General features: G+C 43.3%; 1 protein-coding gene across 3 annotated transcripts in view; it reads left to right on the plus strand.

The window, feature by feature from the left end:
• The window catches only part of SULF2 (sulfatase 2), a 317,708-nt gene that overhangs the window by 245,162 nt on the left and 59,158 nt on the right, over positions 1–13,388 (plus strand). For all 3 annotated transcript variants that reach the window (XM_030211408.1, XM_030211410.1, XM_030211409.1), the window contains one exon: positions 12,711–12,861. In XM_030211408.1, coding sequence (XP_030067268.1) covers positions 12,711–12,861 — 151 coding nt within the window. The remainder of the gene's footprint in view (positions 1–12,710; positions 12,862–13,388) is intronic.

The following is a 13,388-nucleotide window of genomic DNA, read 5'->3' on the forward strand; positions in this document are numbered from 1 at the left end:
AGTTGCAGCAAAAGGGAGCCGGCGTTGGCACGTGTTTTATACCTGTGCCCAGGCCCCCTTTTACCGCAGCTGGTAAAGGGGAGGTCTCACTTTTCTACAGGTGGCGTTAAGGGTTCCCATGTTAACCTGGCATTGTGCAGCACTGCCTGATTACCGCCAGGTAATGACGACACGCTAGGGGTGGGATATACCACCAGGCTGTTGTGGTAGCCTGGTGGTACTTCCTGTATTGTGAGCGCCACGTTGGGCTTACCGCTGCTTAGTAAAAGGAGCCCTAAGTTTAAACCGGTGGCAATGGAGGTTACATACAACATACATACATACAGTTCAAGCTTCTCCTACTAACCTACAAATGCACTCGATCTGCAGCCCCTCCTTACCTCTCTACACCTCATCTCCCCTTACGTCCCTACCCGTAACCTCCACTCTCAAGACAAATCCCTCCTTTCAGTACCCTTCTCCACCACCGCCAACTCTAGGCTCCGCCCTTTCTGCCTCGCCTCACCCCATGCTTGGAACAAACTCCCTGAGCCCATACGCCAGGCCCCCTCCCTACCATCTTCAAATCATTGCTCAAAGCCCACCTCTTCATGTCGCTTTCGGCACCTAATCACAACACCTCTACTCAGGAAATCTAGACTAACCCAACGACATTTCATCCTTTAGATTGTAAGCTCTTCTGAGCAGGGAACCGTCCTTAGTTATTAATTTGTACAGCGCTGCGTAACCCTAGTAGCCGCTCTAGAAATGTTAAGTAGTAGTATTAAACCGTGGCAATGGAGGGTTAAGTGATTTGCCCAAGATCACAAGTAGCAGCAGTGGGATTTGAACCCACCTGTGGATGTCAAGACTGGTGCTCTAACCACTAGGGCCACTCCTCCTACAGCACACATCCCTGATATGAAATGCATCCAGATTTAAATACCATTCTCAGCTTTCCTTCTGTATAAGATCCAGTGTTCTTAGATTTTAGGGTATTATTGTGAGGCTTTAAACGAAAAAGATTAATAATTACACTTCAGGGTGTATTTAAACCTTTGGCTTTAGCTCTGAGAGGCTTCGTTTTCTGTTCAGAGCTGAGCAGCAGATATAAAAATGATAGAAAACATGCATTGCTCATGGGAGAGATAGTGGAGCATTTTCATTGAGTTTTTTTTTTTTTTTTAAGCTTGTGTGTTTTCAGTAAGAGCTGACTCACAGAGCAGGGCTTAGGTCCCTTGGGAGGCTGTGTTTACAACAATATAGTCTATCCATAAGTGCATAATTATTGCCATACTGGGAAAAACCAAAGGTCCATCAAGCCCAGCATACTGTTTCCAAAAAGTGGCCATCCGGTCACAAATACCTGCAAGATCCCAAAAAAGTACAAAACATTTTATACTGCTTATCCCAGAAATAGTGGATTTTCCCCAAGTCCATTTAATAACGGTCTATGGACTTTTCTTTATGAGCCGTCCAATCTTTTTTAAAACTACCGCTAAGCTAACCGCTTTTACCACATTCTCTGGCATATAATTCCAGAGTTTAAGTACACATTGGTGAAGAAACATTTTCTCCAATTCGTTTTAAAATTTACTACATTGTAGCTTCACGAATGCCCCTAGTCCTAGTATTTGGAACGCGTGAACAGACGCTTCACATCTACCCGTTCAACTCCACTCATTATTTTATAGACCTCTATCATATCTCCCCTCAGCCTTCTTTTCTCCAAGCTGAAAGAGCCCCAGCCACTTTAGCCTTTCCTCATAGGGAAGTCGTCTTTATCATTTTCGTTGCCCTTCTCTGCACCTTTTCTAATTCCACTATATCTTTTTTGAGATGCGGCGACCGGAATTGAACACAATATTCGAGGTGCGGTCGCACCATGGAGCGATACAAAGGCATTACAACATTTTTTTTGTTCTCCATTCCTTTCCTAATAATACCTAACATTCTATTTGCTTCCTTAGCCGCCGCAGCACACTGAGCAGAAGGTTTCAACATATCATCAACGAATACACCTAGATCCCTTTCTTGGTGGCCTTGCTGCCAATTTACCTCCACTGATCAGAAAACTCAAATGGCTGAACCTGATTTTGCTTATTTAGAAATGCCTATATATATATTTTTTTTTTAACCAGGCAAGGCTGTGAAAGCGCTTTTTCTTGTTTCCATCTGGATTATGAATTTTGAAGTTAAACTAATGATTTATGAAAACATTAAAATGAAGAGCTGTGGTTTTTTTTTTGTTTTTTTTTTTAGGAAATCAAAATATTATTTTGAAAGGTATGACAGACCTGCGTTGGAGTCTAGATCAAAAGAAAAATCTAGTAGTACATTTTTAAAGATATTTTGGAAAAAGAGCCAGCTTTCTCCATTTACCCATTAAAAATGTTTAAGGGCTGAGAGTGTGGAAAGGATTTGGAAGCAGACTGCTTAATTACTGAAAATAAATGGAACCAAATTGCTTTTCTTATTTAAGCTCAGATGGTAATTACAATGGGACCTGAAAAAGTAATATTGTGGGTCATTGTTTTCAATTATTAAGTGATTGGTTTCTTTTTTTACTCCTATCTGGTTAGGCTGAAGAAGTAGGATAGGGGTTTTCAAACAAGTGTTGACCCAGGACTAACGTGTATTTGGAGTCGATCAGAAATCACAGATAGAAGGAGCCAGGAGATTTGGAAGATACTCTTGTCTCACCGAAGGGGCTTGCGTGAAGCAGTAGCGTAGCCAGCGATTAATTTTTGGTGGGCCTGGAGGTGGACTGGGTGGGCACAGACCTCTTTCCTCTCCACCGTCCGCCCACCCGCGACCGCCCCCTGCACTGACCTGAAGCACGTTCTCCCTCCAATCCAGCACCGGCGATCATAGCCAGCCTTCTACCACGTCCAGCGCGCGTCGTCAGAGCTTCTTCTCAGGCGCGTCCCGCCTACTCTGCAACTTCCTGCTGGACGTGGTAGAAGCTGCTATGATCGCCGGTGCTGGATTGGAGGGAGAATGCGCTTCAGGTCAGTGCAGGGGCTGTCGTGGGCGGGGCGGGCCTGTAGCAAAAGTGGGTGGGCCTGGGCCCATCCAGGCCCACCCGTGGCTACGCCCCTGGCATGAAGAAATGCCTTCTCCTGTAGCAGACTAGATATTGTGTCCTTTACCAACTACTTCTACTTCTGATATGGATTCAGGGCAGTCTGACACTCCACCTGCTCAGCTTTCCCTGGAGGATTTTCTGTTGATTTGTTTCAAGGATGGCAAGTCTTTAAATAGAGACAGTATCTCAAGCTGGATGGAGTGGATATAAACATTGTGGTAGTGCTCTTGAAATGACTAAAGTTGAGATGGACCCTCAACTTAAAACTTTTGTAGGCTTCTAGTGTGTCCAGCATCAAGGCAAATTTGATTTTACACCGAAAGCTTATACTGATGGGAAATATCTAGATCTGAGAATTTTTAATTTTCCTTTAATGCACCCATTATTCCCTAGAATTTCTTGTTCAGAAGTATCTTAACAGAAATTGTTACTATCTCAAGTATGCGGGACTCTACCTTTCTCATAAAGTTTCTGTTGTAAATGAAACTGAGGGGGCCTTGAATAAGGCTATCTTTGCTGATAGCTTTACGGGCATGCCTGCACATGTCTCTGATTCCTTGGGCATCTCCTCACCACCTGAGGGGCTGGGGTGCCCCCAGGAGCTGGCGGGGGCATATCTGGCCAAGGGTCTCATCTCAGGAAAGGCCCCACTCACAGATGCCCTACAGCCATAATCTTGGAGGAAGAGGCGGAAAGGGAGGCTGCAGTTATGTGTGTGTCCCTCCCTCCTCCCCCCCCCCCCCCCCCAGTGTGGAATCTGGTCACATCTTCCATATACCTTACACCTGTCAGGTGCTGGAGTGGGCAACCTAAGTTCGAAAACTATTGCCGGCTGGGGCAGACCATTACACATTCCCTGTCACCTTTTTTTCTGACTACTGGAGGCATGGCACAATGGTTTGGGGTGTGGTGTGGCACCCTGAAGGGTGGCAGGTTTGAGCCCCAGGTCAGCCATGTCGGTGGCTTTGAGAATCACTCTCCCCATAAACAACCTTTTCCGGAGATGGGAGGGCAGTAGAACAAGAGGACATGATATGAAGGCAGACTCAAGAAAAATGTCAGGAAGTATTTTTTCACGGAGAGAGTGGTAGACACTTGGAATGCCCTCCCGCGGGAGGTGGTGGAGATGAAAACGGTAGCGGAATTCAAGCATGCGTGGGATAAACATAAAGGAATCCTGTGCAGAAGGACTGGATCCTCAGAAGCTTAGCCGAGATTGGGAGGCGGGGCTGGTGTTTGGGTGGTGGGGCTAGTTCTGGGCAAGACTTCTACGGTCTGTGTCCTGAAAATGGCAGATACAAATCAAGGTAAGGTATACACAAGAAGTAGCACATATGAGTTTATCTTGTTGGGCAGACTAGATGGACCGTGCAGGTCTTTTTCTGCCGTCATCTACTATGTTACTATATATATGTTACTATGATTTGCTAAATTCATTGATTTTGTTTTCTTTTTTTAAATATGGGAGTCACTAAGGACCATAGAGCCACCTGTGTCTTAATTGCAGTTGCCTTTTTGTTTACGTGGGGGGGGGGGTGTTGTTTTGTATTTTTAGGGAAAGGACTTCTTGTTGTTTGGGTTTGGAATTTTTTTGGCTGCTAATTTTCTTTACTTGTATTGTGTAGAAACAAATTAAAATGAGTGTCTGCCATAGGTTATCTCTCACTCTCCATTTAAATAGTCAGAGGATGCACAGGCTGCCACACTTCCATCTTCGTCTTTCTCCTTGAGGATTAGTCTCGAGTTACAGTAATAAAAGAAAATCTAGGATTTGAGACCCTGCCAGCAAGAGTCCAGATTTTTCTTGTTAGCTGGTATGGATAGGGTAATGCCCTTGAATTGAAACTAATTGGGCAGTCTGAGCTATATGAAACCCGAGGATTCCTTTGGCTTTGGAGTTGATGGATAGCTGGGAATGGGGATTTCCTGCTTGTTTTTCTATGCTTAGTCTTGAGTAAAGACATTCTGAGAATATAGCATTCTGATGGACTGCCAGCTTTACCACCACGTCAAACAAATCCGACCAGACTGCTGTAATTTAGCGCAAGACTCCTTAACATCCCAAACCGATCTTTTCTTTGAAATACCCAAATATTGTAGAAATGGCAAGATAGCAGTCTCCTTGACTTCGCTCCTATGCACAGGCTCAGAATAGCTTTAGAAGAGATCCATATCTCAAAGGTGATCAAGTAATATCGTTTAAATGGAGGTCTCCGTTTTCAATTACACATGAGGATATTTAATTCAGTTCTCTGAGGAAATTGGAAGTACTGTACTGTAGGAGCCTAGTATAACTAATCCCAGTCATGGCTCCAGTTACATCTCCATGATTGACATAAATCCAGGTCAGCCTCTTCCAATACAGCTTCTAGATAAAGGAGATACATAGGTGCTCCACATGAGAGGGGGTTAGAGAGAGAGAAAGGGGATGATGTTTGGTTTGGTGGGGGGGAGAGAGAGAGGGTGATGCTGGTTTGGAGAAAGAGATGGAGTGGTACCCTGCCTCACCCACACCCCACTTTAATATCCCCCAAAATCTGAGTCACCGATCACCTATGGGGGCACACCCAGGCATCAGGTTTTCAGAATATCCATAATGAATATGCATGAGAGAGGACCTGCCTACAAAGCAGGCATACATGCAAATCTCTCTCGTACATAATTATTGTGGTGTCCTGAAAATGCAACTGGCTTGGTGCGCCCGAAGGTTGGGTTGCAAACCCACTTTCTCTAGATCTGAGACTTTATTTCCTATTCTGTGGGCTCTCGTCTACACAGCTTTCCAGATGTTGCCCCGTTTTTCCCATTCCTATACAAGTGCCTGATGGTATACTTGAGGGTTTTGTGTACCCATTCTTATCTATCCTAGTTTAAAGCTCTCTTCAGGAGGTTGGCCAATCTGATCTGGAAGATACTTCACCCCTTTTGATGGGTGGACACCATCGCTGCTTGAACAGTTTCATACAGAAGTTGCTGAAACTCTCCCAACGCACTCAATACCTCTGGAGCAACGGCTCCAAAATCTCTCATATGCTTTTGAATGTAGAATTTTTTAGGGCCCCACTGCACTATACGAAAACCTGAAAATGTTATATTTGCCAACTGCCTGCCTTCATCTTAACAATTATTTTTTTATTTATTTTATTGGGGTTTTTTTGTTTCATGTACCCCGCGCTTTCCCACTCATGGCAGGCTCAATACAGCTTACATATTGTATACAGGTACTTATTTGTACCTGGGGCAATGGAGGGTTAAGTGACTTGCCCAAAGTCACAGGGAGCTGCCTGTGCCTGAAGTGGGAAATTGAACTCAGTTCCCCAGGACCAAAGTCCACCACCCTAACCACTAGGCCACTCCTCCACTGTTGCTACTATTTCAGATTTCTACAAGGAATGTTGCTATTCCACTAGCTACATTCCATGTAGAAGTCGGCCCTTGCAGATCACCAATGTGGCCGCGCAGGCTTCTGCTTCTGTGACTCCACAGAAACAGAAGCCTGCGCAGCCTTCTACATGTGGAATAGCAACATTCCATGTAGAATCTCCAACAGTAGCAACATCCATGTAGAATCTCCAATAGTATCTATTTATTTTTGTTACATTTGTACCCCACGGCTTTCCCACTCATGGCAGGCTCAATGCGGCTTACATGGGGCAATGGAAGGTTAAGTGACTTGCCCAGAGGTCACAAGGAGCTGGCCTGTGCCTGAAGTGGGAATCGAAACTCAGTTCCCCAGGACCAAAGTCCACCACCCTAACCACTAGGCCACTCTCCCGCCGCCAATTAAAGCTAAAAGCATCGGAAACAGACGATGACATGGCTTTTAAGGAGGTAGAAAAAAAAACTAGGATTGGAGTTGTAGCAGTCAGCAGTTTTTAAGCCCGGATAATCAATGCCAGACCATTTCGGGCACATCTTAATTTTAGCCTTTAATAAATATGTGATAACTGGGAAATTTTAAGGCGGCTTAGTGAAAGGGGACCTAAAAATCTGCCTCGGCCATAGGATCCAAGAATAATAGATTTTTAACAGAAAGCCACCTAGAGAAGTATGATAGTGTGGTCTACACATATTTTTAAAAAATAAATAAAACAAGATGTAGAGTTTTAGAAACGCATTTTAAATGTACTGATGTTTTCCACAGTGTAGCAGTATTCAGCAGCCCAAGTCTTAGTATCTCAAGAAAACAGAGAGATGTCCCACTGGCAGTGCCAGTACTATCTGCCGTGTTCCCTTGGGCAGTAAAAGAAAAACAAGGCATAACCGCTGAGCTAATATGTCTGACGTTTTACTATGAAATGCTCAGCTGTTTGTTTGCACTATTCAGGATCAGGGTAAGTAGATGAGTCCATATGGAGCCCAGTAGTCAGGGTGATGTGCAAGAAAAAAAAAAAGCTGGCAAGAGAGAGAGGCTTTATTTACTGTACAATAATGTGTCTCGAGCATTTTAATAGAAATCAATGGACAAGCGAGGGCAAAAGGCAAAATACTAATCATGGTGAGGACAATTAATGTCCTTTTCACTGAAAGCTTTTACAACAGTCCAAATAGATGAAACATAGTAACATAGTAGATGACGGCAGAAAAAGACCTGCACGGTCCATCTAGTCTGCCCACGATAAACTCATATGTGTATACCTTACCTTGATTTGTACCTGTCTTTTTCAGGGCACAGACCGTATAAGTCTGTCCAGCAGTATTTCCCGCCTCCCAACCACCAGTCCCACCTCCCATCACTGGCTCCAGCACAGACCCCGTATAAGTCTGCCCTCCCCCATCCTAGCCTCTCAACCACCAACCCCTCTTCCCCCCATGTTCTCGCAAAGTGGTCTGGTCACTTTGTTAGTCTACCCTTCATATACAGAAGTCAGGCTACAGGCAAAACCTTTTTCTTGGGCTCACTTATTACACTGCATTTATCAGATGAAGGGAGTGTAACGGTAAAAAGTGCAAATGAAAATAGCAGGTACTTGATAGCACCGGAGGAGCACACCTCGACAAAGTTGATAAGGTGGCAGGAACAGCAGTAGGGGCTGTATTAAAAGCTTTTGATTAGAGCAGCTTTAATGTTACTTGGAAAGCCTGTAATGCTTTTATTCAGGGGGAGCACTTTCAAGGCTGACACAACCCTTAGGCAAGACTAGGTAGTTGCCTAGTGCAGCAGCAAAGAGCTGATGATGTAATGAACTCTTTGACTAGTATTGCACATCATTAATGAACTTTTGAAAAGATAAACGTTTGATAGTGTTGAAGAAATAGATATTGAAACTGAAACATTTAAAAATTATTTAACAGATGGGAGTTTTTTGACCTATGATTATAGAAGGGCTTATGCATGTGATTTTTCACTTGCCCGTTGGCATTACAGCTATTATACTGGCCACATGAGGTCTTTTCTCCTGAAATAGAATTAATTTGTTGAGTGTTTACAAGTTGGTGGAATCCACTGTTTTGTTTCTTTGTGTGTTGCACGGTTTGGTATATTCAGCGATTTTTATCGTCCATCTATTTTTTCTTTTGCATAATAAGGCATGCATATGGGAGGAGGAGTGGCCTAGTGGTTAGGGTGGTGGACTTTGGTCCTGAGAAACTGAGTTCGATTCCCACCAGACACAGGCAGCTCCTTGTGACTCTGGGCAAGTCACTCAACCCTCCATTGCCCCATGTAAGCCGCATTGAGCCTGCCATGAGTGGGAAAGCGCAGGGTACAAATGTAACAAAAATAAAATAGATACTATTGGAGATTCTACATGGAATGTTGCTACTATTGGAGATTCTAAATGGAATGTTGCTATTCCACTAGCAACATTCCATGTAGAAGGCTGCGCAGGCTTCTGTTTCTGTGAGTCTGACGTCCTGCACGTATGTGCAGGACGTCAGACTCACAGAAGCAGAAGCCTGCACGGCCACGTTGAGTGGCCTAGTGGTTAGAGTGGTGGACTTTGGTCCTGAGGAACTGAGTTTGATTCCCACTTCAGGCACAGGCAGCTCCTTGTGACTCTGGGCAAGTCACTTAACCCTCCATTGCCCCATGTAAGCCGCATTGAGCCTGCCATGAGTGGGAAAGCGCAGGGTACAAATGTAAGAAAAAAATGTCAATATATGCTCTATTCTATAACGTACTCTGGGCGCTTCCTTTTCCAGTGTCATAGGTCACAGTTCCCCTCTAGCTTGGGTTTAGTCATGGAAGGTTTTCAGGAGCAGCATCCAGACAACTTTCAAATCGGAGACTGGGGTGCTGAAATGGACAGAGGATTGACACAGCCTAGTTGGTCGCAAAGCACAAGCTGAGAAACATTTTTTTCTGACCAGAGATTCTCTGTCCAGAAGCATTACTCAGCCGGTCAGCCATGTGTCTTTTCTACTTTTGAGGCCAAAATGAAAGAACTCGGAAATAGTCCAGAAATAAATGTTCCATTTCTATAGCCCAGTAATAGCCATTGTTTCTTCATTCTTACAATGTAAAAGATTTTAAAATAAAATTCATCTACTACGCTGCAAGGACAACTATCCTGTCTATGCCCTTTGGTCCTGATTTTTATGTATCCCAGTGCTCTACACATAAGACCAGATTGTATAAATGGTGCTGAAAATTTGGCGCTCAACGCTGTTCTATAAAGGACACTTTGGGATAAGCAGTCTTCATGAAATAACATTGAGTGACGAATTTGGCGCTGAACTTTGGGCGTGAGGACATATTCCAGCTGAAACCTGGTGTAAATCCTGGCGTACAAATTGGGCACATATTTATTTATTTATTACATTTGTACCCCGCGCTTTCCCACAAATGGCAGGCTCAATGCAGCGTACATAGTAACAATATAAAGAATTACAAAGTCGTAAAAAGAATATACAGTTTGTAGTAAAAGCAATATTAATGGGGTTAACGGATAAGTAAATTGAACATAGGAGGAATTGGGTGCAGAAGGAAATGAGCGTTGGAAGGTAGGTGTAGGAAGATGAAGAGGAATGGATATGGGATAGCAATAAGGATAATGGGAAACATGGTCAATGTATAACAGTCGTCAATAAGAATCATGTGGGCAGGCTTTAGATTAGGTTGAATCGTTAGGGTAGGCTATCTTGAAGAGATGGGTCTTCAGTGCACACATCCCTATTCTGAACACTGCGTTCATGTTTTCTGAACTCCCCTGACCCGCTCATGCCCCTCCCATGGCCACACCCCTTTTGAGTTGCACACGATCCAATTTAGTGCTGATATCGTAATTAGAGCCAAGTAAGTGCTTGTTAACTCATTAAATCATTGGTGCCCATTAACTAATTATTTTGAGTTCCAATCTAGAATCTGCCCCTAAATTTGGGTGACCTTTATAGAATCTGGGGGATGGGTACTAACTGTGCATTATGGGAGCAATTCTATAAGCTGGTGCCTCCTTTGAGGTGCCCTAATGCTGCATGGTTACAGACCTATTCTAAAATGGCACCTGGATTCTATTATATGGTACTAGTATAACCTGGTATCAGGTGCCTAAAATCTAGGTGCCCATAGTTACACCAGCCATAGATATGGTGTAACTGTGGGCATCTATCTATGGCAAAGGGGCCTTTATCTGTCTTCTGCAAGTTATGTGTAAAGGGCAGCTCTGCTCATGCCCCTCCTGTGCGCCACCCATGATGCATTCTGAATTTGCACCAGAACAGAAGTGTTGGTGTTTGTGTCCGAGGATCTGAAGGTGAAGAAACAATGTGAAGGCGATGGCCGTGGCCAAAAGGATGCTAGGCTGCATAGAGAAGGGGTATAACCAGCAGAAGAAAGGAGCTGTTGATGGCCCTCTACAAGTCATTGGTGAGGCCCCAATTGAAATATTGTGTTCAGTTTTGGAGGCCGTATCTTGCTAAACATGTAAAAAAAGACTGGAAGAGGTGCAAAGAAAAGCTACAAAAATGGCATGGGATTTGAGTTGCAAACCATATGAGGAGAGACTTGCCGACTTGAACATGTATACCTTGGAGGAAAGGAGAAACAGCGATGACACGATACATATGTTCAAATATTTGAAAGGTATTAATCCGCAAGCAAACCTTTTCCGTAGACAGGAAGGTGGTAGAACTAGAGAATATGAATTGAGGTTGAAGGGGAGCAGACTCGGGAGTAATGTCAGGAAGTGTTTTTCACGGAAAGGGTGGTGGATACGTGGAATTCCCTCCCACGGGAGGTGGTGGAGATGAAAATGGTAATGGAATTCAAACATGCGTGGGATAGACACGAAGAAATCCTGTTTAGAAGGAATGGATCCATGGAATCTTAGCGGAGATTGGGTGGCAACACTGGTAATTGGGAAGCAAAACTAGTGCTGGGCAGACTTCTACAGTCTGTGCCCTGATCGTGACTGAATAGATAGGGATGGGCTAGAGTATAAATTTTAAGGGACTTTGACGTTAGCTTGAGAACTTTTAGTACAAGACTTGTACAGTCTGTGCCCTGAGAATGGCAAGGATAAATCAAACTCGAGTATACATATAAAGTATCGCATATCAAGTAAAGTGAATTTATCTTGTTGGGCAGACTGGATGGACAGTTCAGCTCTTTATCTGACGTCATTTACAGTGTTACTCTTTGGGGTTCTACATGGAATGTTGCTACTAATTGGGATTCCAGAATCTTGTAACTCTTTAGGATTCCAGAATCTTCAGAACTTTTAGTACAAGAGCAGTACTGGGCAGACTTCTACGGTCTGTGCCCTGAGAATGGCAAGGACAAATCAAACTCGAGTATACATATAAAGTATCGCATACCATGTAAAATGAGTTTATCTTGTTGAGCAGACTGGATGGACCATACAGGTCTTTATCTGCCATCATTTACTATGTTAGGTAAGAGAGGGTGGTGAGATAATGCAGAGTGGTTAATGGTACCTCAAGTGGTGTAACTAACTGCATTGTGAGTTATCAGCTATACCTTTACATGTAGTAATGACTTTTTCCTCTGCATTAATTGAACGGCAGCCCTTTTGCACCTACTTTTTGTGTGGGTAGAATTTCTTGGTGGAAGAGTACAGGTGCAGAGTGGAAAATGCAATCTGTTTGTGTACCCTCCCTTCCCTGGCCATAAAGCACTCCTTAGGACCGCCTCATCTCAATACAGTATGTGTGTACTTTTTCCCCATTAGGGAAGGGAAATTTTCAGATGACCGATTTACGTGGGTAAAACACTTCCTACATAGATAAATCGCTTGGAAAATTCCCCCATAGATCATGAGAACTACCAGTGGATCAGTGAAAACAGTTATGTATGGTCTTATTTCAAATGAAGTAGGGAACTATGACAGTGATAAACTTCCAAGCTTAATTGCTGCAGTGGTAAAATGTCTCCACTTGTTCATAATGTTGATAAAGCTGTGCATTTACTCCTTCAGCAAGTTTCATTATTCACTGGGCTACTTTCATATTTCTAGATTTTCTATGAAAGATTATTTTTTTTTCTTCCAAATGACAGTATTGCAGGATAGATCACTAGTTGGCCATTTTCTTTGTAGAATCGTGGAAGGTGTTTGTTTGCCAAGTAACAGTAAAACTGAATGTGATGACGTTTGGCATTGGATTGTATCAACCCTACTAGAATCTTTGATTTGATTTTATAGTACACACTATTCATCTATGGATTCTTTTAATTCTTCTACAGCACACCCAGTTATAACTATGCTCCAAACCCAGACAAGCACTGGATAATGAGATACACAGGGCCCATGAAACCTATTCATATGGAATTCACCAATATGTTACAAAGAAAACGTCTTCAGACACTCATGTCAGTGGACGAATCCATGGAGACGGTATGTAGTCCAAGATTTTTCCAAAGTAAGCTTAACTGTGTTTGAGTTTGACCCAAAAATATTTGGCGGGGAAGGGGTCCTTTTCTCTTTCATTCCAGGACTTTTTGAAAGTCAATATAATTTCCATTATTAGCATGTCACAACTGACAGTCGTCCAACCTTGCGATACAAGGTATTGTCAAGCTAATAGTTTTTCTAGATCTATCCAATCCACTGTTTCAGAAGCTAAATTAGAACATCACAATATTAATCTCCCCTGTAAATCATACAGCTTTCTGATTCTGGTTTGTGTATGCACATAAATTTAATATTTGATAGAATAAAATGCCGTTCAGATCATAAAGTAATAATCATGCTACTAATTGCTCAACACCTAGCTGGAGTGAAACTGGGGGTTGGGTTATGTGTTAGTGTCATGAAATGCTTAGCCATCCACCTGGGGTTACCCCGCAGCCACTTAGAGGATTTACCCCCAGAACAGCTCAGATGCACCTGCCACTTGTGTTCTACACTAACACCCTCCTCCC

Source organism: Microcaecilia unicolor, chromosome 8 (assembly GCF_901765095.1).
Source record: "Microcaecilia unicolor chromosome 8, aMicUni1.1, whole genome shotgun sequence".
Classification (NCBI taxonomy): Eukaryota; Metazoa; Chordata; class Amphibia; order Gymnophiona; family Siphonopidae; genus Microcaecilia; species Microcaecilia unicolor.